The sequence below is a fragment of the Anguilla anguilla genome, chromosome 6 (genome assembly GCF_013347855.1).
Source record: "Anguilla anguilla isolate fAngAng1 chromosome 6, fAngAng1.pri, whole genome shotgun sequence".
NCBI lineage: Eukaryota > Metazoa > Chordata > Actinopteri > Anguilliformes > Anguillidae > Anguilla > Anguilla anguilla.
The window spans coordinates 11220932-11247385 of record NC_049206.1 but is presented as its reverse complement, the minus strand read 5'-3'; the positions used below and the strand labels follow the sequence as shown (position 1 = coordinate 11247385).

At 45.2% G+C, this 26454-nt stretch overlaps 1 protein-coding gene across 1 annotated transcript in view; it reads left to right on the top strand.

Annotated features, from left to right (window-relative positions):
- Positions 1 to 25882, top strand: part of st6galnac5a (ST6 (alpha-N-acetyl-neuraminyl-2,3-beta-galactosyl-1,3)-N-acetylgalactosaminide alpha-2,6-sialyltransferase 5a) — a 32548-nt gene extending 6666 nt beyond the window's left edge. The window contains exons 3-5 of the mRNA XM_035423528.1: positions 15234 to 15643; positions 23775 to 23882; positions 24566 to 25882. Of these exons, the coding sequence (XP_035279419.1) occupies positions 15234 to 15643; positions 23775 to 23882; positions 24566 to 24836 (789 nt within the window). The 3' untranslated portion in view covers positions 24837 to 25882. The remainder of the gene's footprint in view (positions 1 to 15233; positions 15644 to 23774; positions 23883 to 24565) is intronic.
- Positions 25883 to 26454: the final 572 nt, after the last annotated feature.

The following is a 26454-nucleotide window of genomic DNA, read 5'->3' as shown; positions in this document are numbered from 1 at the left end:
CAGGAACTGTTCGCCAGTCCATCGCAGGGCACACACACCATTCACTCACACACTCATGCCTGTAATATACCTTTGCATGCTACAAAACTCTATATGAATATGATTAATAGTTTTTTCCACCAGATTTTCCCATCTATAATTTGTAACTGTCGGTGTGTCCCATCGCTGCAGCGTCCTGACTCACTAGTGCATGCATCCTCCAAACGGCACTCCAGACACAGCCTCTTTCCACTCTGCGATCCGACAGCGACTCTGCACGCTTGCTGCACTGGGGGAACCTGCAGGTGTAGCTGGCACAGATGGATGGCAGGTGCCCAGTTCACCAGGTTGCTATTGTGTGATGAGGCAAGGAAAGGAGTAGTGTCAATTCCAAGGTGCCAAGTCTGACTGCAATGCTCCCTGGGCAACGCTGGGGCCAGTTGTGTATTTCCCCAACAGACCTCCAGCCAGTGGCAGGGTCAGGATTCCCTCTACACCATGATACAAAATCGTTGGGAACATACGGTTGAAACGCACACACATCAGGGTCGGTGTCAATTCTAGTTCAATAATGACAAAATTAAGCGTTAAAATTAACTTACAAGTGGAAAAAATGCCTATAATGTTCTTTGAGGATTTTTCAATTGATTAATTACATTTAAAATGATTTTATGAATTGAAGTGAAACAGGAATTGATACCAACCATGATACAAAAGCACATTGCTCATTTTATCACGAAGCATGCATGCATCAATTAATATCGAGCTAATTAGGAAATATGTCAATCGTGCAGAAATTGGGACTGCTGAGAAACGGAACTCTGTAATCCTGTCAGGGTGATCAGGAACTGCAAAATGATTTTTTTTTTTTTTTTTGCTTCTGGGGTTTCGCACGATTTTGGTCTACAGGTAACCATGCCATTAACCACGCTGAAAAATGGCGTAAGCACATCTGTACGGCACATCTGCACGGCGGTTTTCAGAACCGCGGAGACGAGAGCTCTGTCCGTTTCACGCTCTAAATCAACCGGCGCCCGAGATGGACTTTTAGCGCGGAACTTTGACTGAGAGTGGGAGCAGCGAGCGCGCGGCCAGCTGTAAGTAATGGGTTTCAGCGGGATCCTCCCGGGGTCACTCAAAGATTTATTTTTCCTCCGGTTTATTTTTGGCTCCAGGCCTCGAGGTCCAGGTGACACAGTGCCTGTCATTCTCCCTGTGCACAAAAAAGTCCAGCAGCGCTGCTCGCCGACATCACTTCCCTTCGAGCTCTGGACTTCCTGCCGATCGCCCGAAAAGTTTTTCAAATAATCTAAAAAAAAAACCATCTCACAGGTAAAAATCGGCCTGAGGTACGAGGTGACTGTGGCGTCTTTCTTTACCTGTTGGGCAGTGCGGGGGAACGTAAGAGAACTTCCTAAACGATGCGCCCCCAGGTGCCGCTGAGGCTCGTGGCACTCAATAAAACTGCTAACGACAACGAGGTCCGGAAATTATTCAAAGGCAAACCCTGGAATCCATTACTCTAATTCAGAGATTGCTGCAGTGGGGGCAGTGGGGGGGGGAAGAGGGGGAGGAGGAGGGAAATTCAGCAATTAAAAAGAAAAAGCCTGTCACTAATTGGCCATTTAATTTGATTGGTGTGCATTGGCGAAATTGCAGGGCATTGGTGGTTATTATAGTTCAAACAGGAGGAGGGGAGAGCGGGCCGGGAGCTCATATATAATAGATTAAAGGGTTTTTAAGAATAGGTACCTGATGCCCTTTTAATAGACACACAGGAGGATACTAAGGAGGATAAAAGCCGGTGGAAAGATTGTGTTTGAATATAAGGAGCGTTTGCTATCAGTCAATGAGGGTCATTGATATGCTGTATGCTTAGGTCTTCCCGCATAACATTTTCCCTAGGGTTCATTTTAAAATACTTAAGGACTGTTTGGGAAAAACTTCAAATAAATACCAAGCTCTAATTACTGATTTTTTATTTTTTATTACTGATCATTATTACTAAAAGAAACTGCAGATGATGTTTTACAGGGCCGCACGGGGTTTTTTGAAACCAGACCTGGGTCAAATACGTATTTGTTTTGGATTCAACTACTTTTCTATGCTCTATTGATCTTGTCTGGTGTAATTGAGCCTGCCAATATGACCATAAGGCGGGGTTTGCACTTTTTGAGAGTATTTCACTGGTTCCAATACACCAGATTAGATCAGTAAAGCATAGAAAAATACATTATTTGACCCAGGCCTGTTTGAAACTTTGGCGAAACAGAAAATAGAAAGTCTCATTGAGTGTGAGAGTAAAGTGCACCACTTTCCCACCACCCCTAACTGACAGATAAAATGGGCGGATCCATAAGCTTCTGGCCAGTCAGATTGATCCCTCATTAGTCAATCTTGCCCAAGCTGGTGGGATAAGGAAAAGAATAGCATACTCAAACACTAAACAGGAGCAAGCGTAGAAAAATCGGCTGGCACTATCTCTGGTGACACAGCACCTCGGGTCCTGTGATGGCCGGCTCTTTACAACAAAGGTACTGATGGAGGCTATTAAAATGCAGGCTGTGGCCGCTTTGTCTCATCTTTATAGTTATAGAATCATGAATGTGGCATAAAACTGCAGAGCTAATGCAATCACCACCAACCACCATCACTCCCCCCCCCGGCCCCCCTGCCCGCCCGCCCCCCGCCGTTCTCCAATGGCACAAAGAGATGTCTCCCCCGAAGAGCCACTGACCTTTAAGGTGTCAGCTGCGGCATCATCAATCTGAGCTGGCCTTTAAACCTGGTAATCACCAGTCCTGTCGACGCGGTAAATCTCTGCCGTAGCAGGTTTCCCCCCCCCCCACCCCCAACCCCAACACCCCCCCCCAACCCCCCCAGCATCCTCTTCAAGCAACCCCCCACCTGCCCCCCCACCCCCCCACCCCCCTCCTCTGCGCTGGTAAGCTCTGAGTGCGGGGCCCCGTGTCGATGCTATCAGCGACGGAGGAAGGGGGAGGCGGCCGACAGTTTATCAGATCAGAGGACAGAAAACACCTGCACGGCTCTCTTTTGTGGGATTTATTGCTCGGACTGAAACCAAATACGACTTATGATGGGGGGGGGAGGAGAAAAAGAAAAAGAAAATATAAAGATGTACAGTACGAGTACGCGGGCGGCGGCGGCGGCGGCGGTGGAGCCATCAGAGACGCTGGAGAACAATGGCAGAGCGCGCGCGGTACATTACGGCACGCGGCGGCGAGATTTACGCCAGCGCGCCCGTACCGCCGCGTGCCATCACAACACTCGCAAATCACGGCTTCATTCCGGAGCGTTCTGTCATCCCGTAATAAGGCCCAGCTGCCGGAGGGAATTGGACGTTTTCGCTAAACGCCGTCAGGTAAAAGCTGCCATTTGTGAGGCAGCTTTCTAGTTGCACGTTGAACTCGGGTCCTATTTGAACTTTATAACCAACAGCCTATACTTTACGCCAAGTTTGGCGGCTTGGTAGCTGCACAGTACGTACGGTGCTCTTATGGTTAATGAAAAGAAATATCTCAAGGTTCCATAATTCAGTTGCCTTGCTGTCCGCGAATACTCCATAGAGGCTAATATTTCACTGTAATCATGGCTCGGGTCAGAGGTCAGTCCCTGTGATTACTGCTCCATTATGAGTGAAGTGTACTTCATGACTCTTGAGGTGACTTGCATAACGTTCATCAAACAAAAATATGAGTCTGTTTAAGAATGAATTCATGGTGATGGCATATCCAGGATGGTAAAAGATTAAAGGTTTTATTAGAGACCAGCAAGTACCAGCTTCTTCTATCCTTCATCATATCCTTCACCACTCTTTTCACTCATTTGCAGATTCTTCAATTTTTAAAATACGTCATTAATAGCCTGGTAAGAGGGCAGAAACAGGGTTTCCTGGACGTTCTGCATCTTTCAGTTGAAACGCAGTCAAATTTTGAGCTGTTATGAGCAATTGTTTGTCTGCGGATGGCTTGCCGAAACGTCACATTCGGGAACACCCGAGCCTACAAACCGACTGTGCCCCATAATGCCTGCTGATTTTACCCACTGTAGAGTAGAACATTACCATTCGTTCAGCGTATGAAAGTGCGCTACATCATCAGTCACACAAAGCACGTTATCATTGATCAATACGATTTGGAAGAAATTCCTGTAAAATATGAATCACATTAACCAAAATGGCATACAACATTGGTATAAAAAAGATGGGAACGTGTCTAATTTTCTCCTCATGCTTACTGCCGTCCCCCATTTCATTTTGTCAGTTCGTGGTTGTATCCATCCAGCAATGGAAACTGACCAACAGAACACAGTGAAGTTTAGACTCACAATCTTAGTGGCAGGAGCAACCCAGAAGAGCTAGAAAGCCACGTCAGGTCGTGTCTTACAGAAATGCCGGCTGGCGGTATGTGGTGAAAGTGCTACTCGGGGAAGTGAACTGCCTGAGTGGTTTGAGCGAGGGGGTGGGGGGGTAGAGTGGGGGGGGGGTGGCAAGAAGGTTGCGGTAGACACCAATTACGTAGTTTCCGAACAGAGGGTCCTTGTTAGTGTAGATCACTCTTGACCCTTAATCAGTGATGATCTCCTGGGCGTCCAGGATGACACATCAGGCCCATTAGAAGAACATGACATGCAGAGCTCTCCTCTTTCTCCCTCTGCCGCCGGAGCGGCGGGACCAGGGACTGAGGAGCAGGATCTTTTCTCCCTCCTTCACATCAGGGGAAAAAAAGTTATAATGAGTCTCAAGTTGTCAAGCTCCGACTTAATAGGGACAGAAGGAGCAGAGAAGGAGGGGATTATTTCCTGGCCCGGCATACGTGGCCACTGTGAAAGCCAATTATAACTCTTCAAAACAGGAATCAAAACTTTTGACTCACCCCCCCTAACGGCTAATTAAAGAGTAACTAGCGTGCCGGCCTTTCGTGTAGGACAGGCAGGATTACGGTATTTGGAGTAGCCGCCCTTCTGGCAGACGATGTTTTGGAACAGGCGTAGGAACGCTGCACGGCGAGCAAACGCGGCGTTCGCCTCACCCCAGACCGTCGGCCCGTTTGTCGCTCGCGCATGGCGCCGTTTCTGATGCGCGTGCTCTGGCCCCTACATTCCCCATGCTCCTGCTTCCTGAGGGGAACAGCGACCCCGCCCTTAGCGCAACGCTCGCGCTTGTACTCATGAATAAAGGTGAATGGTGTCTGGGGGGGGGTGTGCATGCTCAGGCTTGCTCTACATACAGAATGTGCCCTCGGAGCTGTCCTGGGGGGTCGAAGTTGGAGCGCGAGAGGCTCTCCAGAATGCGAGCAGTGTTAAGCGCCGGCGCGGCTGCAGCCCGGGCGACCCGGGCGACACTCTCTTCACCTCGCTTCGCAGGCGACCTCTCCTCGCCCTGAAAGGGCCACGCGGCCTCATCGGCCAGCAGAGGAAAAACGCTAAATCACGTCTGCCCTGCTGAGAAGACATGGGGGTGGGGGGGGATATGGCATGATGGGAACAGGCGGGGGGGGGGGGGGGGGGGGGGCGTTATGAAACGCAGCCCCCGTTTCGTGCGGACGGCGGTGAGGTGGGGAGGGAAGCGTCGGGGGCGGGGGGGGTTTAATGTCGAGCCGCAGCGTTTCCGGTCCCCTCACGCGCTCGCCGCACGGACAAACGAGCAAAGCTCCCGGCTCCCGCCATCATTATTACCCCTCGGCTCCCGCCATCCCACGCAGGGCCGAGGAGTAATTATGGATGCGGAGGGCTTTTTATTTCAGCGAGCGCGTCTCACAAAGACCCCTCATTTGCATGCCGCCGCGTTCCTCTGGGTGTTTCTCAGGTAGGTGAAATAGGCGGCCGAATTAGCATTTCCTGCACAGAGCCACAAGCAGAGCTACTCGTGCTCCTTTAAGCGCGGAATGATCGTTTTAAATCTCCCAAGTTTAAATATCGATTGGTCGCGTGTTATCGTTCGATAGAGTTTGGATATTGAACTTATATATATTGGACTACTTCTGCAATCAGAGCCATGGAAAGAGAAAGGATCAATGCGCCGCATGAAAACATTTATCTTCCCTGGTTTGTTTTTGCTTGTGGCACTTTTCAACCATTTAGTCTTGATTGATGAGTTTTTCTTCCACGCTGAGATAAAGAATGATGAAGCCATTATTTGTGTTTTTGGTGTAATCTTGCTGCAATAAGTCCTTATGTCAATGGTGTTTCCCCAGAGATTACCCGCGTATTGGAAGCAGAAGTATTAATTAAAGGTCGGCAAAATTAGTCGGACAAGATTTTTGGCCAGGCTTAATAGCTATTTTTAATTAAACTATAAAAATTTTGACTATTTAACTAAAAAAACAATAGAAAATCAGTTCATATTCACACACGGTTAGTCTTTAAATATTTACAGTGTGGCTAATTGTGTTGACAATTAGCCTAATCCCTGATGCAAATGAGGCAGCACACAAAGTACTAACCCAGAGAAAATAGTTTTCTTCTGCTCTGACTCCATGTTTGATTCTTAAAAATATGACATGGATTATTTATGATCTACTGTCTACCGAATAGAATTAAGTGAACATGACACAATGACTAGATGCCAAAGTTCTTCCAATTTTTCTTGTAATTGAATACTGTAAAAAAAATCTATGCAAACACTGTGGTGCAGTTGTTCTGTTCTACACACTTGCCTGGATTCAATCATCATTTGTTATTAACCTTGACTCAGACAAATAAACGCTTTAGTGTTCATCTTTCGGTGGTAGTGGTGGTAAGTTCTGCAGCACATAAATTCAGTATTTACTATACAAATAGTGTTTATGAACTCAAAACATGAACTCCTGTATGAACAGAAGTCTATTTAATCCATACCACTGTCTTGCTGTGTTCACTCATGTACTGTCAATAAACTGCCTTATGGATCCACCTCACAATGATATAGCCGCACAGGAAGAGAAATCTTATTGTTTCACACGGTAAATTAATTTGTGAATATCTCATTGAGCTGCACTCAGTGAAGGGCATGGGTTGACAGTTTCACTAAACATTACTCAACCAACACACGGCACAAAGGCCCCACGGTTCCGACAGAAACGCAGCCGTACTGCACACGCATTACCCATTGCAGAACACATTAATGGTGACCTGCTGGACCGCTGTCTCGTTACTAATGGAGATGGAGTGGACCAGTCTGTAGAGGATCCTTTCCCTTTCCCTCCACCTTCATATTTACACCTTTCCAGCTTTTCAGCTTTGTCCCACTTAGCCTCTTTATGATCTGGGCTAATAGGATGTGAAATTCCAGCTATTTCCAGCGGTGAGCTGTTGTCTGCAATCCTGGCGCTCGCTCCGAGCCTCCGACTGGCTTCCAGCCCTCCCACTTGTGCAGGTGCATCGAGCAAATGGCCAGATTTAAGGCTTGACGGCAGAAGTCATTAAGAATTAAGAGCATGTGACGGACTGACAGCGAATGACAGCGCAAAGCGCACCCGAGCTTGTCTGTCATTAAATAGAGGCCTTCCGCAACAAGCAAAGCTAACCTTAATGAGTGACTTAGTCTGTAGAGCTTTGAAACGCTGTCACTGCTTGACATATTTTGGTTCAAATGTCAAACTGCATTCTACCATTTGACCATTCACCACTGTGGGGGAAAGATATTGGTTCCAATCAAAGAGTTGGAACTCAAACACTACTTGTGCATTCCTCTGTACTGTAGCAAACAACAAAAATGCATTACTCTGTGGCCTAGTCACAGTCATGGCCCAGGGTATGCTGATACAGTATGCACATACATGATAACTTTTGAGATTGCAAAATGGAAATCTGCGATGACATTTGAATCTCCAAAATCAGAAGGGTGATGTCGCGTCGGTTGAAATCACACAATATTGGCAAGCAGCTCCGCGCTGTTTATATTTATGGCCCATAAAAAATAAATGAGACCGAAATCTCATTTACAAAGGTTTTCTCCTTTTTCCTTGCGATTCAATGGGCACTAATGAGCGGCAGGAAAGTGGCGCAGAATCATTCAACGCGGCTTGATGAATGTCGCCGAGCGCTGGCAGCTGGCGATGTGGCAAACATGACATTGAAACAATGTTGATGGCAGCGCCGTTTTTTTTTTTTTTGCGCGCGCGTTCTTTTTTTACGGGCGTGAAAGCCGGCTGTGGGCTGCCAAACTCAGCCCCTCGCCCCCCGCCCCCTTCCCCCCCCTCCCACCCCCCCAGCTGCATTTGACAGCGCTGCTCTGTCTGGGGCGTCTGTCGCATTGTCTGCGGCTCTGTGGCGTTTGGCCAGCGCTGAGGATAGACGCGCACATCTGGAGCGCAACGCGCAACGCCGTGTAAACACTCGCTCCCACCCAATCATCATCTCTGCGTCTGACTCCCAATCAAGGACCGCCCTGCTGCCGATGCCAAATGTCAGGCGAAGGAAGTGTTGGCTGTCATTAGTTAGTTTTCAAACTTTCAATCCTAATTATATTTGAACAAACATCTTTAAATTGGAAAGGGCTCTGAAGAAGTTCTTAATAAATAAAGATAAGGACGATGATGATAATGATGATCATGATAATTATTATAATTATTATTGTATTATTTATTTATATATTTTTATGGTCTACAAGTTATCTAAAATTCTCACACTAATTTCTAAAAAGCAAGAGTAAGAAGGTAAAAAAACTCTGTTTGTAGTATGTTAGGGTGGGACTTTGGCATCATTGCAATTTGAAGCAGGTTACTGAACGCAAATCCCATTCCTTACATCCTGGCCTCCACTGAGCTGGTAAGGACACAGATACACTGTATTCCTTCCCTGACTGAATTACTTAATCCTCCTTCCATATGATGGTTACTTATTTATCTCTGCGCATAAATATGGGCAGGCGACTCTCTGAGAGTAATCCTGACACGGTTTCTTCCCCTCAGACCTTTTACATTACATTACAGTTATTTAGCAGATGTTTTTATCCAAAGCAACGTACAAAACTGCATATCATGGTTAATGGAAAAACTACATAACACAAGTTCGATAAGGTACAACGCTTATTTCGTACAGTTATTTATAGCCAAGAACACAGTTCAGTTCACGCAGTGAACATTATTCTGACCTAACTTATGCCGAGTCAAACTAGGGGGAAGAACAAGCTGAAATATTAGGACGAAAATACAAATTGCAATAAGTGTTGGAATGGGGGTGGAGAAAGTGCTTCTCTGTACCATGCACTCCCCTGTTCTGTTTACCCCAGCCTACTGCCTGCTCCTCTCCTCACTCTCCACTCCTGCCTCACCTTTTCTTCTCCGTGATTGCTTTTTTTTCCTCCCCCCCCGCCACGGCTCTCCTTGAAAGGTGCGGGTTATCACGCCGGCCCATCTCTCTCTTATAAAGCCGGGATGAATGGCAATATCTCCCCCGGGGGCCCCCCTCGCCCCCCCGTCCCCCCCCCCCCCCCCCAGCTCCGCGGGAACCCGGGACGGCTCCGACTTTGTTAATCTGCGCTTCAGAAGCGCGGGAGATTTACAAGCCAGCGCCTTCGCATTCAGGGGGCGAGAGGCGAGACAATCATCCGGCCGGGGACTGGGTACGTCAGCGCGTCTCCATAACCCCCCCCCCCCCCCCCCCCCCCGTACTCGGATAGGCCCTTCGACACACGCCTGTTTTACTGCCTGCCGTAGCTCGGTACTCAAGGGAGGGTGTGATTTACTGGGAGACAGACCACCGGTGGTCCTGCTGCCGGTTCTGGGGCCCTCATCATCATTTGAACTTCCAGCATTTTCTACCTTTTGCCGTGCTCAGATAACATTTCACGATACGAACAAGCTCTACTGCGTTGTCTGTTTTCATGCCGTCCAATCCCCGTCACCCAGAGCTCAATAGCAAAGCAAATTCTTTCAGCCATAAGAGAGTGAATAAGCACAGATACTGAACATACCGCTGGGTTCACGTAGATGGATATGAACACATTAAATCACACGGTCTGCAAATTACATCATAGTAATTTAGCTCCGGGTGTAAAGAGGGGGTGCGGACCTACAGTTAAGCTTTACTGCTCGTAATGATGAGCCCGTGATGAGCCCATGATGAGCCCATGATGAGCGCATTGAGCTTAGCTGCTTTGGCCTCCCCACGAATGTAAGAATCGCACTGGCTGAGCCTTTCCATCTGTGTTCTTTCCCATCTGCCCTCCCTGCTTCAGACCTGGATTTTTCATCTGAAATACCTTTCCTCCCGGGGACCAGGCTCTCTCTAAAAAAAACAGCACATATGGGTCAAATGTTCTCCGAGTTTCATTTGTAAAAACAGTCACGAATAAGACTTATCGGGAGTGCTTTTAAATGCTTTTAATTCACTCTGTTATAAATGTACAAAAGCAAATCTGGACAGTTTTTTTGACAATTGAGATCCATCTGCATACAGTAATAGCTATTTTTATGATGAAAGAAATTGAATAAGAAGTGACCAAGTCTGTCAGGCTGCCAAGCGAAGAGCCCAGCAGTGGAACCTCCACACTGCAGAACCCCTGAGGAGTTTCACCTCCTTACCGCAGAACAAATTGCGCTTCCCTGCCGATCAGATTTCAACTTAACAAGACAAACATTAGCTCCTGTGTGCTACAGTACAATGTCTGCCTCAATTACAATACAAAAAAATCTGGGCTTTCCTAAGCACTAAAATAACTGTTACAGTCTCCACTTGCAAGATTTCACATTTGAACATACATACTGTATCTAATCAAATTATTCTTTTCCTTGATAATTGCTCTGCAGAATGGCTTTTATAGCCCCTGTTAGTAACTTTTCCCCAATTAGACCCATCAGTGTTAGTCAAACCGTTGTGTAACTTAACGATTTTTCGATGGGCGTACTCCTCTTAGACCCATTCCAGCATCGTGCTCAGCCTGGTTGTTTGATTGCTGTCTCTTTCGCTAGCCCACCAGCAATCTGAAATCAGAGATACAGATGAAATGGTCCCAATGGGGTCCTCAATTGACCGGGCCTTAATTACTACCCTCGCAATGTAACTGCACTTTTATTCCCTTTCAATGCGGCTTTTTTAAACCAGCGACTTGTTTTCTGTAATTGCCCGGCGTATGAGCTTTGGCTCTGTTTTCTGTTAATACTGAAAAAAATAATCTGACCACTAAGAGGAGGAAGCCTGTTGTGATAGCCTTTCCCACACATGGGTGTGAAGGCCTCTTCCGAAAGAGTTGAAGGAGGGTTACTGTGTTCCAGTGCTGGGTGGACTGATAGTGGTGTTTCAGAAATGGCACTGCATTTACCGGCTGTCATGTCTGTTTCAGTCCGGGAAGTCTTGCTGTTCTCTGTCAGATTACCAACAGATTCCGTGAGGTCTGAAAGATATCATGGTCATTTTTAAATAAAACTAAGCCAACTCTAAAATGATCGTAATTACTTAGTTGTGATAATTCCACAAGCCCAGGGTCATATATTCAGTCATGTACCAAGGTGTAATCCCAAGTACACTGAATAGATTGGAAGTCTGATTGCAGGGCGATACCATAAAATTGAATATGAATTCTGAAACACAAGTAAATATTGATGCATGTTAATTAGGCTTTACATTTAGCTACTGTTTAAACATGTATATTTGTTTTCTTCCACCACATTCCTGTTAATCAAGATTGCATGATCTTCATAGATTTATATTCGAGGATTGCATAATATTCATGGATTATTATGCATTTAGCAACTGTTTAAACACATATATTTGTTTGCTTCTACCACACTTGTTAATCAATATTGCATAATATTCATGGACTTGAACTTCTCCCGTGACATGGCATTGTAGAGAATAGTGATGAAAATCAAGACTGACTGACTGACTGACTGCAGTACATCTGATGCAACAGCTCTCCTCCCTCATCAATCTGGGCCTTTAATTTCCTGTATGACATTTTCATTTCAGGCCACCCTCCACCCCCTCTCCCTCCCCCCCCCCCCCCCCCCCCCCCCCCAACCCATTTTTTATTTTTTTTTATTATTATTATTTTTTTTGCATTGCACTTCCACTGTATTAGATCGCGCGAGGGCCAAGACGGAGGGCCCTAAATTGGGGTCAAATTTGAAGTGTAAGCACAGGTTCTGTTTCGTCGTCCGTCGCGCATACTAACAGGCTCGAGCACCCACAGTATCATTTCAAGGACAGCATTCTGATTTCAGTACGCATTAGTCCCTGATACACTGGGGCTTCTGATCCCGCACTGTTTGTCATTATGTTTCTGAATTTCAGAGACTCCTGTCAAATTTAACTCCTGGAGGGAGAAGCCCTATTACAGCTTTTTTTTTTATTTTTTTGTTCCAGATTCTGCTTGTAATTACTTAATTAGCACAATAATATACTTAGTTTCAATTTTTCCCCCTCTACAGTATGTATTAAAAATGCATACCAGCCGAAGCTTGTTTTTTTGCTCTGCGCTCAATGAGTGTTCCCGAAGTTTATTCTGGGAACTGCGTGGATGAAAATGCGTACAGCTATTTGACTAATTACAGCAATTAAGGCAAGAGAATGTTTTTAACAATAACATGTTTACAGGTGCCCTGCAGGAAATGAGTCTGACACCACTGCACTCTACAGTTTTTTTGTTTTTTTTCACAGCGGGGATAATTATTTATCTCTTTATGTACCACGGCAAAAAAAAGGAGTCATGTTTCACATAGCGCTGCTCAGATCCTGTCCTTCTAATGTGATTTCACCGCATGTGACACTGATTCTCCCAGCGCTGCTCTTCAAGGTAACGTCGTGCATATTTGTTTCGTTTCCATAAACTGCAAATGATTCGTGCGCCTTTCAGAGGAAGCTGCTCATAGCCTGGGAAGCTAGTTAATCTGCGCGCACGCATTGTGTGCCACGGTGTGCGCTGTTCTGAGATTTCTCAGAGGTCGTCGACATTCAGCGTAAAAATGGCGAGCATTGTGCGCTCGCGTACACGCCGAAATGTATCCGTCTCTTCGGAAACAAACAAAACTATCACTGTCGTAATTAGTGACTGAACATGCGCAATACATGTAATATTCAGTCACTAAAATTGGGGGGACTGTGTATAAAAAGGACTGTAATTCCTACTACATGATTCATCCAAATTAAATCTGACGGTCATGTTTAATTTTAAATCCAATTTGCTGGAGTAGACAGCCAGAACAACAAAAATCGTGTCACTGTCACTATCCAAATACGAACTATATATATAGTGCATATTATCGCCTTAACGGCACCATTTCCAGCCCCTCTGTGGTTCCGGTTAATATTTCCACTCCTGCCTGTTCTCGACCGGCAATTCTCTAAGACGACTGAGGGAGAAGCACGCTAACAGAGGGACAAAAAATATGCAGGATCTCAAAAATGGCCATGGATATAATCCGAAATGGAAAAAGGAGAGAGCAACCAATTATTTTTAACATGAAATTTTATGATGTCATCCCACGCAGGTCTTGGCAACACCTCAGTGTCTGATAAATGCCAAAATTTACGTGTACATTGTCCCAAGAAAAGCAGATGACAGGTCCCTCTTCCTTTGCCTTTTATGGGCCCATTAAAAAGTCAGGTGAAATTGGATTTACGGTATTTTTAGAATGTGAGCCTTCCTGCTTCCCCTGTTGCCTCTGTGGTTTGCAAATCAGGAATGTCCTACGAGGGCCAGGATGTGTATAGGTTGACCCACAGGAAATGCTGGAATTTTTTTTTTTTTCTTTTAACTGTGTGGGTCTGGAGCGAATGCTTGCTTGAGTAACCAGGACCTTATTAACACAGTGATGTACCACATCACCCACCAGCTTTCCCCCTGAGCTACCGGGGTAATCCATCACCGAGGGAAAAGTCATCAGAAATGCACATGTAAATGCCGCATTTAAAAAAGAGCGAACGCCTCAACGTAAGATATATACCTATAAGACGGAGTCTCTGTAGGGAAGGAGTTATACTGAATGTCAAAGTGACTCTGAAAGAGGGCGAGAAATTGTTCGGTGGGGATTGCTGTACGCGTCGTCTGCCTCTCGGCTCCAAAGATTCAGCCTGTCTTTGCACCGCCACGTCGTTGAGTACAATGAAAGGATTTTACGGGCCCTTTTTTTAAAAGTGCGAAATGATCTTTAAGAGAGAAAATAGCGCCTCATATTGCGCACCTCAATTCAGTCCCATTGAAATCCACGTTAGAACAGTGCTTTTATCTGTATAATTGTGCTGTTTTCGCTCCCACGCCGAGTAGCCTCAGCTTATGATCAATTTTGTATCATGCAAGGGCTGGAAAATTATGGCGTTAAACCTACCATTCCACCCTTTTGATAGCTGAAGTGACGAAGAAACATTGTAAGTGCGTAAACAGTGATTTTCAGCATATAGAGAGTAGATTGAAAAATCTTCTTGCGGGTCTAAAATTGCCACTACAGAAGCAGCCTCCAGGCCCCCCACGGGAGTGTTCAACAAAGGAAATGGAACCTAGTTTCCTTTCAAAAAACACAATGCTGGGCTCCCATTTTTATTTTATGTTACAGGTTTCTTGGTAATGTAACTGCACTCTACTGCCAAAGCACAGGGCAGTGATAAGGCAACACCATTTTGGCTGGAAAACTGGATTTAGTTTTTCTTTCCAGATGTTTTACTCGTTGCTGTTTCTCATGCAGGAAATAGAGATGTCGATTCTCAGAATGAGACTGAAGTATAAAACTACATTATGACTACATTGGGACATCTACAAAGTTTCCATATAACTGTTTGTTAAGCTTCAGCCCAGTCGTACGTTTTCCCATGATCAGTACATTAGTCCAAGGTGTGAAAGTAATGGTTTGTGCGTTATTGATTGATTAACTTAACCCTAAGGTCCAGAGTCACCACTGTAAGTGGCTGTCCTGCCATCGCAAGGGTATTTGGGGTCCAAAACATGGCAGTGGAATCTCCCAGTACTTCTCAGTAACTAGTTAATATGCTAATATTAAGAATACATCTGCACCTGCACTAACAACAACGCCCACCAACATTTAATTTTCTTTTCCTTGACATTTTATACCCGAGAAACAGCATGAGGGGAAACATGCAATAGCTTTTTATGTTGCTGTTTTCTTAAGTGAAAGCACAGAATGAATGTAGTTTGGCTTCAAACTACAGTCAGGTATCTTAGCATGTGAAAGTTCATCAGATTAAAGTGTATCCGGTACTCTGCAGCACGGAAGGGCCAGCACCAGTGTTCCGGTTGTACTTGACGCTAAAGTGGGCTCTCTCTTCCACTCCCCCCCCCGACCCCCCCCCTCCCTCCACAGACTCTGAAGATGCACTGCAACAGCTGCGCCCTGGTCACCAGCTCGGGCCACCTGACGGACGGCGGGCGCGGGGACGAGATCGACCGCACGGAGTGCGTCATCCGCATGAACGACGCGCCCACAGCGGGCTACCGCCGCGACGTGGGCCAGCGGACCAGCCTGCGCGTGGTGGCGCACTCCAGCATGCAGCGCGTGCTCCGCAGCCGCCAGGAGCTGCTCAACGCCAGCCAGGACACCGTCTTCATCTTCTGGGGCCCCGGCAACTACATGCGCCGCGACGGCAAGGGCCTGGTCTACAACAACCTGCGGCTGATGAACCAGGTCCTGCCCCGCCTCAAGGTCTACATCATCTCCCGGCAGAAGATGCTGCAGTTCGACGAGCTATTCAAGAGGGAGACGGGCAAAGACAGGTGAGAGACCGCACCCGCCGATTTGTCACCAGATTATGAGATTCCGGGCGGGTTTGCAGTCAATGTCAAGCAGAAATCTTGCGCTTATTTTTTTTTTACAGAAAACAGTAATTATGCCTTTTAAAACCTACTGCCCCAGGGACACTGACAGAAATGGAAGAAATGCCTCGGCAGTGGCAGTACAGTTGAAAGTTATTAAATAAACATGAGCTGTCAACGCTAAACATGAAGGTGGTTGTTAGGTATGCAGAGTACAGTTCTAAAATATGTCTCCTCACAAATTTAGATCAGAACATGGAGGTTGTGTGTAAGGACATCAGAAAATACACATAATGCAAATGTGAGCAGCTGGCGGAGCCAGAAAACTGGTATGTTACAGACAGAAAAATGAAAAAAAAACCCAGTGTTCAGATTTGCCTTATATTTACAGCAGAGGATCATAGTGCTGTGATATTAATGTCTCCTCTTAATCCAAAATGGGCCATGACAGTGCCATGGTAATCCAGGCTTAGAATCTGGAAAAGGGATCGTCTTTTAATCTCTGCTTTGGCTGGAGAGATATTTCGAATGCTTTCTGCGCCGGAGAGCTGGCAAGAGAATGGGTATCAAGCCCAGGGGCCGTCACAAAACTGCTGCCAGCACAAAAGAGGACAAGTGCATTTGCAAGCATGCAGGAAAGCAGGCAGATGCTATAAAACGTTTTTTTTTTTTTTTTTTCCATGCAGCTCTGAGCCAATTAAATTCTGCATGGAAATAATGGTCACTCAGGAGCCTTGGTGCAAAGCTGAAGCAACTCAGAGTCAACCAGCCGGCACTGCTTAATGCAGCAGGGGTAGGGGCTGTAATCTGAGCCCTTTTATCAGCGCGTGTAATATCAGCCTTACACGGAAAGAGGAACCATAATCCTCCAAAAAGACCTCTGAAGCATAATTCAGACCAGATTCCGAAAAGCTAGGAGTTCATTAAGACACTATAATTAGCCGGAAGCACACACCCACAGGGGCCTGGCTCTATTTTTTTTCTCCCACTCGATAATGGAGAGTTTTCTGCTTCCCTGAACCAATCTAATTACGGCTTGGATTCGAAAGGTTGACCCTGTACGTAAATTAATGAATGCACGCTGGCACCCGCAGGTACTGTACCGTCTTTTTCGTCGAGAGGACATTTTTACTATTCATCGCCAAAACCGGTCATTTTAATGTTGAGACATTTTCAGTGATTACTGGCTACTGCGGATGGGATGCCCTGGGCCAAAGGCTTAAGATTCATTCTTGTATTACATTCATTTTAAGGCCCGTCAGCTGCACCAATCTGACTTGGCTCTATTAGGTGGCTGAAAGTGACTAATAGTTTCAATGCAAACCGGATGAGGGTGTGACAGGTACGTTTGATTGCTTCCACATGGAAAGGGGGGGAAAAAATTACATCTTTAATAAAAAGATAAATGCACGATTCTGGATGTGACAAGGTAATCTCGATTATTAAACTCATTTCTCTGAAGTAATGAAAGTAGGAAACTGTTCAGTAAATTATGCTAGATGTGAGTTCCTCGGAAAAAACCCTTTGTTACAAAAAGCAGTTGGTGTGCTGCGTTCTTTGGCAGCTTCCCCCTACTCCACAGCTGGTGGCGCTGTCACAACCCTCAAACTACCCACAAATACTAATGCCACCACCAGAGAAATATATAAACTCGGCTAGCAGAAGAAGAGGGTTCTCAAGACTATTCCAGTACCTTTTGCTAACAGCTGTTTCACCACCTTGAACGTTGAGCGGAGGTGAGAAGCCCACGGAGTCTCAGTGGTGCTTGTGGCTTTGAGGTTTCCCATTTAGAGTCTGCAGGGGTCCACTATTCCTAGAGGATCTCGCTCCTGATCGGAGAGGATTTCATCCAATTTTATCTCTGGGAGCTATGTGATCACACTAATTGTTCCATTTACTGCGTCAATTTGAACGGCCTCTCCAGCACTGAACTTAACAGTGCCTGAACGAGGCCTGGAAAGACAAGACTGGGCACACCTCACGCTGTCCTTCGTGCCACACATTATCACCTTATTGGCTAATATTGTGCATCTTTCTCAAAGAAGAATTATTCAGGAAGGAGTGACTTACAAGTTATATGCAACTTGGAGACAAAAGTTCTCTGTGATTCTGGTCCATATTTTTACACATGCTGAATTCATACATAATAGCTGAAGATAATTGGCCTCATAAAGCACCTGTAAGCAATTTCTAGCAGGTCACAAATTTTGTAAAAACAATAAATAAATAAATAAATAAATAAATAAATAAATAAATAAATAAATAAATAAATAAATAAATAAATAAATAAAAATAATTAGTCAGATTTGGGTTTCGTTTGCCAAGCTGACGAGAAGGGCTGCCAGCTAAATGCTCCCAGCAGCTGTTTCCAGCGGGAAGCAGTGTGTGAGCCATAGAAGAAGAAAGACGTCAAGGAGACACAAGCAGGACGTGAACATTAATGCAAAAAAAAGTGCGCGTGGCCCGCAAACAGACGACGAGGAGCTTAGCGGATCTTGGCAGACGCACAAGCGTTTATTTGATCCATCTGCGGGCACCGGGCTACCACCACAAATAACAGAAGCACAATGAGTGGGACGAACAGACGCACAGTAAGTGAGAGGCAGGAGCTGGCCGGCTTGGTGCAAATGATCTGCGATTCTGCGAGACCACTTGAAACTGTCAAACCTGCAAGAAAGCAAGACTTCGTAAATACGTGTGGTAGTAATTGTAGCCATCTCCTAGGGGAATGGCATGCGCAGTAGTTACTGCAATTTCTCAATCTCAAAACCTGCTTTGTGCGTCAGCCCTGATTCCTGTAATTCCTCAGAAGCCAGCTTATGCGGTGTGACAGGTGCACTTTCAATCCTCTCAGTTGTGATTTCCAAAAATTGCACTGTGAATTTACTGAGGTATTTACTAATTACTTGTCCAAGCCTGACTAAACATCCTCCATGCCATGGACATATAGTCAGACATGGGACACTGGCCTGCTTAAGGCAAATAATTGACCGAAAGCAGTAATTAAATAAAATTAGGTTAATTATCTCTCAGGGAATGGAGTGCCTATAGTATGTCTGTATGTAATCCTGAGATATGAAGTGGCATGTTACTGTTGCCTTTCCACATACCATTCCTCAATTGTGGAAGACTTGTGGTGATGTAGGAAGGTCTGATAATGTCAGAGAGTACACATATAGTATTGCTTCTTTTCAGTAGCATCATACATGCTCTTGCAAATGATCTAACACATTTCATAACCTATTCAGACTGATTATTGTTGAGCTGAAGTGCCAAGGTAGAGAATTCAACAGAATACCTAGCTAGGTTAAAACACACAATCCCATGGGTCTAGTACTGAAGTACAAGTCTGTATAGAATATGTGCCTGTTTTTGTTCTGAAATTGCTCATTTTAAACAAAATTATTCCGTTTAAAAAGTGACCAGTATACCTTGAAGAGTCAAATTAAAGTTTTAGTATCCGATAAATCTTTCGGTCATCAAACTTTGAAGTGTGCACAGCCAAGCATTAAATGTTAAACTGTGAGAAGAATGTAATATGAAGCGTTTCAAAGGCCATCATTAGCACTTGTAGCAGACAGTATGCAACAGAGCCTCAGTCTGAGTAATGATCAACAGAAAAGGTCTCTGCATTGTGCAGAGTTTCAACAAAAAAAAAAGGCTGTGCTCAACCCACATATTGAAAGTAGCTGGCAAAGTCTGCCTGAATGGCTCTACATTTGGTCTTCCAGAGAACAATTAACAGTAAAAAAAAAGAGGCAGATGGCATAGTAGGAATATTACTTCCCTTCTTTACAGGAGAAATGTGGTCGTGTTTCCAGAGGCGATGATTATAAAGGCAGAAAGCTTGCTTCTGGAAAAACGGTTTCAGTCAGTTCCCAAAGGAGGGAAGGAGGGTAGGAGGGTAGGAATATGGGAGCGACGTTGAGTTAAGTGTTGGGGGGGATGGGGGATAGGTGTTCAGAAGTGTGTGGGTCTCCGGCTCTGCTTTCTGCTGATAAACCCAGAAGAAGACAGGCACGGTATGGAGAGGTTTTGGCACGAAGCGTTAAAGCCTTGGCAGAGCGAACGTACACACCGCTTGCCTCCGAGGACCCTTCCGCTGCTCAGTGGAGAGGAGCACATGCAAGTGCAGCCTCAGGCTTCGGCGGGAAAAAAACGGGCCGTGAATAAATATCGATAAAACTCTCAGGAGCCTCCCTCTGACCTACAAAAAAACGGCAGCTGTTGGATCATTCCAACCGGCGGGGGGGGGGGGGGGGGGGAAGGGGGGGATGTCACCCCTCTTGGTTAGGGATATAAAGGGAGGCTTTTTCGCCGACGGCACGTATGGGCCAGTTTCACGCACAAAAGAAAAAAAGAAGACATAAGCACATCCTTTCGTCGTATATGCGGTTTTGTACACCTTTCTCTTTTTTTCTGCTTTCGGCTTGATTGTTCAGCTTTTTGGGGGCCGTCGCCATTGCCGCCGTCGCTTTGCAACCCCCGACAACGTGGGAATGCACTCAGCGGCCCCGTAGAACAGCCCACAAGGCAAGAAGACATAAGCACATCCTTTCGTCGTATATGCGGTTTTGTACACCTTTCTCTTGGTCAACTTGTGGCTTTTTTTCTGCTTTCGGCTTGATTGTTCAGCTTTTTGGGGGCCGTCGGCATTGCCGCCGTCGCTTTGCGACCCCCGACAACGTGGGAATGCACTCAGCGGCCCCGTAGAACAGCCCACAAGGCCGTCTCAAAATCGCACAAGCTCTATGACTCTGGAGTGGAAGTACAGTGCGATTGTCAGGAGCAAGCTGTGATTCAGTCACCAGATATGGACAGACCCCAGCACATCCAGCTCAGACCGAACGTATCACTTTCATCTCTGATCGCTGAGTGGCGTGTAGTCATGGGGCCTCATTTATAAAAGTGTGCTTGGATTTAAACTTAAGCACAATCTTAAGAACATTTCCCAAGGTATGCTTACGCCTGATTGATAGAAATAATAAGACCAAAGAAAGTTGCTAATGTTGGTTTAGCATGGCGTATCTGCAGCTTATGCAGGTATGATATATAAATCTCAAATGTACTTCAATTTGAACTTCAATAAATGTGAGTGGAGCCAATAATAGTATTCTCATGTAGTGCACAATTACTGTAATACGCCATTTTGTTTTCAGTAAAACTTCAGCCCACTTCAACTGTCAGACATGCAGTAACTGCACATAACCGGCAGGAAATTAACTTACGTCTAGTATAAACCTTGCGTAATACAATCATATCCATGTCAAAGTGGGAGTACTTAGTCATGGTTTTTTCTGTAAGCCACTATTGAAGATGCAATTTGATCATAAGGCCATTCTATAAATGAGGCCCCTGGTGTTCTTTGCATGTATTTTTTTCAAACCATAGATTATAATTATTATGCATGCTATTAGTCTCAGGGGGTGGGTGTAATGTAAATGAATTATAGTGCATTAGCTAATCTTTTGGGCTCCAGCATAATAAAGAGCACCTGGCAGCAGCCTGTCTGTGACCTGAGGACACACTGTGAAGGGAGGGGGATGTCGATGCAGTCACTGACAGCAACCGGGGGCGGAGACAGAACTTGATGCTTGATTTATTCTGTTAGCCCCAGAGCTAATGGAGGCTGTTTCCCCCCTTGCGCCATGGGAACGGTCTCCAGGCATTTGTCAACGGGTTGTCATGACAGAAGCTAACCTGGAACGGTGCGCCCCGCCTGGTCTCCGGGGTTCCAGAGGCTCCTCACCGGTTTTAAAATGAATGGGAGTACCGTACCGCGGAAGGCGGTGGCTGGGGACCCTGCGCCGTCCCCCAAAATCCTTCTTTGTCGGGACCGAGCTGTATCCGTGATCGAAATCCCACTGTTGACAACAGATTCCGCTGTTCGTAAGCCAGTCCCATCATCCATCACAATATGCAGAGCGTTCTCCAGTTTTTTTTACATCCGTTCTTCCGTGAAGATCAAAGGCGGATTAAGTAAGAATCCAGTAAGCCCTTTTCAGATAGAATTGATAAGCACACCTTCACATTCTGTACCTGTCTTCCCCTTCTCTCATTTGCACAAGGTCTATACCGTCGAACAATACGGTGATAAATTTAAGTAAAGATAATTGAGCTTTACTAGTGTGACATTCACATAGTTTTTTTTTTCTCCATTTGCTCATATCTCCTGGGTTTTTTAGTCCTTTTGTGATTGATTTCAGGATCAATGCAGATGTCCTTAAGGGCTGCCTAAGGCTCTCCTAGCAGTCGACCTTGCTGCTAACGCATAGGTCTACTTTAAATGGCCAATCAGAGCTCAAGGGTTTTGCTGTAGTAAATTCTTTAACTTCATTAATTGACAAAGCAGCTTTGGAATGATATACTTTTCATATTTTATATTTTTTTTTATAAAAAGGCTTTGTCCTCTGTGTCTAGCCTGGTATAAGTCATAATCACCCTCACACCAGGCAAACACAATTTCTATCAATAGAGTTGTGCGTGGGTGGGAGAAAAGGAACATTCTGGCAGATTAAATATGATATACCTTTTGATATCTCAGAAATACATACGCAGTGCATGACTAAGTATTAGAAACCGTGTCCTGTTAGCTTTGAACCCAACCGTGGTCTTCATTTCAGTGATGCATGCTGGCCTTGACCAGCCTGAGCTTTTCATTTAGAGGGAACACCAGCATGCAAACCCCAGGTGGGTACAAAAGCCGTTTTTCTGCAAAAAGCTCTCTAAAAAGTGCCAAGAACTGCAAGCACTATCGGCGTGTGGTGGGTACATGCAAAGTACTGCCTTATTCTCAAACTGAGGGAAAAAGCCAACCTCCAGTGGAAGGATTTGCGAGTGTCATCTATCGTTTTATTTCAGTTTTGCTTCCAGTTATATAGATTTTTATTCGCTCGCTGCTCATGATGTTTCCAGGAGAGGCCGAGTATTTACCCTCCCCTGTACATTCCTCAGAGTAGCCAGGTAAATGCGCATGAAATTTGTTTAAATCAACTCATAGGCCCACAGTAAAGATTCACAGCTCAGAAATTTTAAGACTCAAGCTGTTTGACTGATTTTTTACAGTCACATCCAGTTCCCATAAAAACAAAACAAAAATAAAATGCTAAATCTCTGGCCGTCAGAAATCCCTCTCTGAAATCCCCTGGAGATGCGATCAGAAACCAGCCGCAGAATAGATCATATGCTAACTCTTTGAATAAGAAATTCCAGGATGCGGGAAACATGGACGTCTTATTCTTGGGCCACGGCATCTTTGCAGAATCATTTCTACTCCCCACACCTCAGAGAAGCTGAAAAAGAGTACCAAGATCCTGGTACCGAGTGAAACAGTGAACAAAGTCAGATTGCTTTCCAAGGACCCAGCTGCTACCCATTGTAAAGGAGGAGTAATTAACAGTAATGAAGTGCTGGCTGGGAATGATTCAACTCTGAAACAAATACTGCAGTAATTAGATAAGGGTATGGAGTGTGTAACCATAGTGATGAGTGATCTGGCTGTGGCCAGGTGGAGACGTTCTTGCAGTTTAGATGTAATTTACGACCAGTAAGAGTCTCAGAATCAATCACATGTCAAGATTTATTATGAGTAGCGGTTTCTCTCCCCACTGGCATTGCAGTCCCTTTATTACCTTGTATTAAATTAGAAAGTATTGAAGGCTCAGCTGATCCTTAAGACTGAAATTATGCCCCCGTATGAATGATTAAAATGCAATGCAATCAAAGCCCATTCGTACACACACCCTCTCCTAAAGCAAGGATGGATTTAGTTTCCATAATAAAATGTTAACTATTTTAACACGTTTTTTGTATAATATTCTATATTAATGATTTTTTGGGGTCCCGTTGAGAAAAGTAACAATAGATCGGTCGCCTGCAACGAAGTGTCAGTTGTAACCTTATTCAAAATTGAACTTTTGTCTATTTCAGTCATCAGTTCATTCTTTATTTATTTATTTTTTTTACCCCCTGCGCTGCAGCAGTGTTCCAGTTAACCGGCGAAGTCCGTCAGTGACACGCTGCGTATTGGTATTATGCTTTTTTGCGAGTGACTAAAGATGACCTTTTCCGCTTCGATCTGTTTTTCTCGCAGGAAGATTTCCAACTCCTGGCTGAGCACAGGCTGGTTCACCATGTCCATCGCTCTGGAGCTGTGTGGCAGGATCAATGTCTACGGCATGGTTCCTCCAGAATTCTGCAGGTGAGCCCCGCTTGATTTAATGCTGAACCGTCAAACCGTAGGCCTGCCCTGCTGCTGCAAAAGTCAGGAAGGGGCTCATGTGACTTGTATACAGGGAAATGTTATACAGTCATTTCAGTAATAGTTTAGACAGGAATGCCCTGTAACAACTTGGAACAAGACTATGAACCTGGAAATCGATCATATTGCTGGTTGCCATATTTTATCTAATTTATGAAAAACCGAATACTTTTTGAAGACCCAAGTGATTAAGACTAAATTTTAAAGATTAACTATGCTGCTGAACGAGTGCTGTTATAATTTTCAGTCAATGCTCTTTTTTTACACAGAGGGATAACAGGGAAATAGGTTGTGTAGGTGATCTATAAAAAAGCAATGGCTTAGAAATGATTCATAATGATGTTCCCATAAGTTGAATTAAGTCATAATAATTAATATTGATTTGGCCAATTACTGTATGCAGATGGCCAGCAAACCACTGCATGTGTCCAACCAGCTGGAGCCGATTTACTCATCACTTCCTCACCATTATCAAACAGCCCGCTTTCTTATGCTATTCCACTTTGAGCCTGCTTCACACGACAGGATTGGCTTTGATGAGATCAGTCCAACCAAAATAAAAGGGCCCTTCAACTTCAACCTCTCTCTCTCTCTCTCTCTCTCTCTCTCTCTCTCACATGCAGGGAGCCTGCCCACGTCTCGGTCCCGTATCACTACTACGAGCCTTCAGGGCCGGACGAGTGCACCATGTACATCTCCCACGAGCGCGGTCGCCGCGGCAGCCACCACCGCTTCATCACCGAGAAGCGCGTCTTCGCCAACTGGGCCCGGACGTTCGACATCCACTTCTACCAGCCCGAATGGACCCCGGCGCCCGTCGGCGGGAACAGGACGGCACCGCCGGCCCCCTCCGGCGCACCCGGCGGCACGACCGCCGCCACCGGCAACACGTGACTCCTCACGGCGCTAGGCAACAGCGCGGCCGTACGGTCGGACTAGCGCGGGCAGGACCGCCCCCCCCCCCCCCTCCAAAATCCCCTCAACCTCCAAGACCGATGCTTTTTTTCCCCCCTGGACGGTTCTCTCCTCTTAATATCCCGCCTCTTCTTCTCATTTACAAACTCATTCTGAGTTCTATGCCTTTTTGATCATGAGTTTGCTCAACCCAAGAACAGAAAAAAAAAGCAGCAAATGGTTTACAGGTGATTAATGAGCCTCCATGTATTGGCCCTTTGTGCTGTCAGGGACAATAGCAGGGTTCAATATATTAAAGCCATCAAGTCTGTGTTTCAACATCACAGTAGTCTGTTCTCATAGGATTGCTACGGAAGCCATTTTTTATGTTAGGATTAGAGAAATGCCAAAAGAGTACTTTTTGCTAGTTGAGAGATGCTAAGACTTTAGTAGAGGGTTGAATCAGGGGGAAGAGTATCTTGAACGTGCCAAATAGTTTCTCTTACTCAATTTGGAGAATTATGCTTTATTTAAACATGCCACGCTCCTACGTAACGTTTTTAATGGATGTTTTGTATGCTATTTATTTTGAATGATTTGTGAAAAGCATTCAGTTTTGTCATTTCAAATGATGTGCGAGTTTTATTTTAAAATGCCTGTACAGTCAGGACAATTCCTTGTTTCTTATAATTCCAGGAATGTTATGTAAATATCTGGGCCACAGCTCACAGAAAAAGTGGTACTGTACTTCTTTTCTGAACTTGCATCATCAATACAAACCAATATTCAGCACATGTAAGAATTAAAATCAAGTCAAATAAAAACAACTGTTGAACAGGGAACAATGAGAAATTTTAAATGAAATCTAACAGAACACCAAATTCCTGTGTTCTTTTAAATATTTTGATAAACTTTTACAATCCTATCCAATCCGTTTTGTCACTTGAATAACCACTGCTAAGACAGCCATACTATTAAAAAATGTTTGCTTCATTTGAATGTAAAAACAAAAAAAATTTAAATACAATATAAACAGAAAAATGCAATCCAGTGGTCTACGTCATTTTATTTTGTTGGTTGGTGCAATACTCCACAGCAAGGTGGGACATTCAAAATGAAGACTGTGGCAGAAAGACATGGGCCCAGATTGAGCCAATTTGCCCTCGACTCATACTGTACTTTAACATTTGTTTTTCTCCAGGACCAGGCATGGGCAACCTTAGTCATAACCACCAGTGTTCAGCTCAGTTGTTGGGGGCCTTGGGTGCACCCTTGGACTGAATTTAAAGGCTTAATGAGCCCACTGCCACTGCCACACACTGAGGAAACTGCGGTATGGATGTGCAAGTCTGGAAGTTTGATTTGGAACCGGGAGGCTGCAGCAGGAAATCCTGGGTGTTGGACAACGCTGATGTAATGCAGAGCCAGGGCTCTCGGGCTGAAACGGCTCAGCAAATAGCCGGCTGTGTAACCAATACAGAGGCGCCTTGCTTGCCAGGTTGTCTCCAGTAATCCGCACGGGCTGAAAGTGTCTCCTCAGCACATATTGTGAGAACTTGTCAGTATATTACTGCAGCGTATGCTGGGAAATGCTGTCAAGCACCGGGGAAAGGGCTGG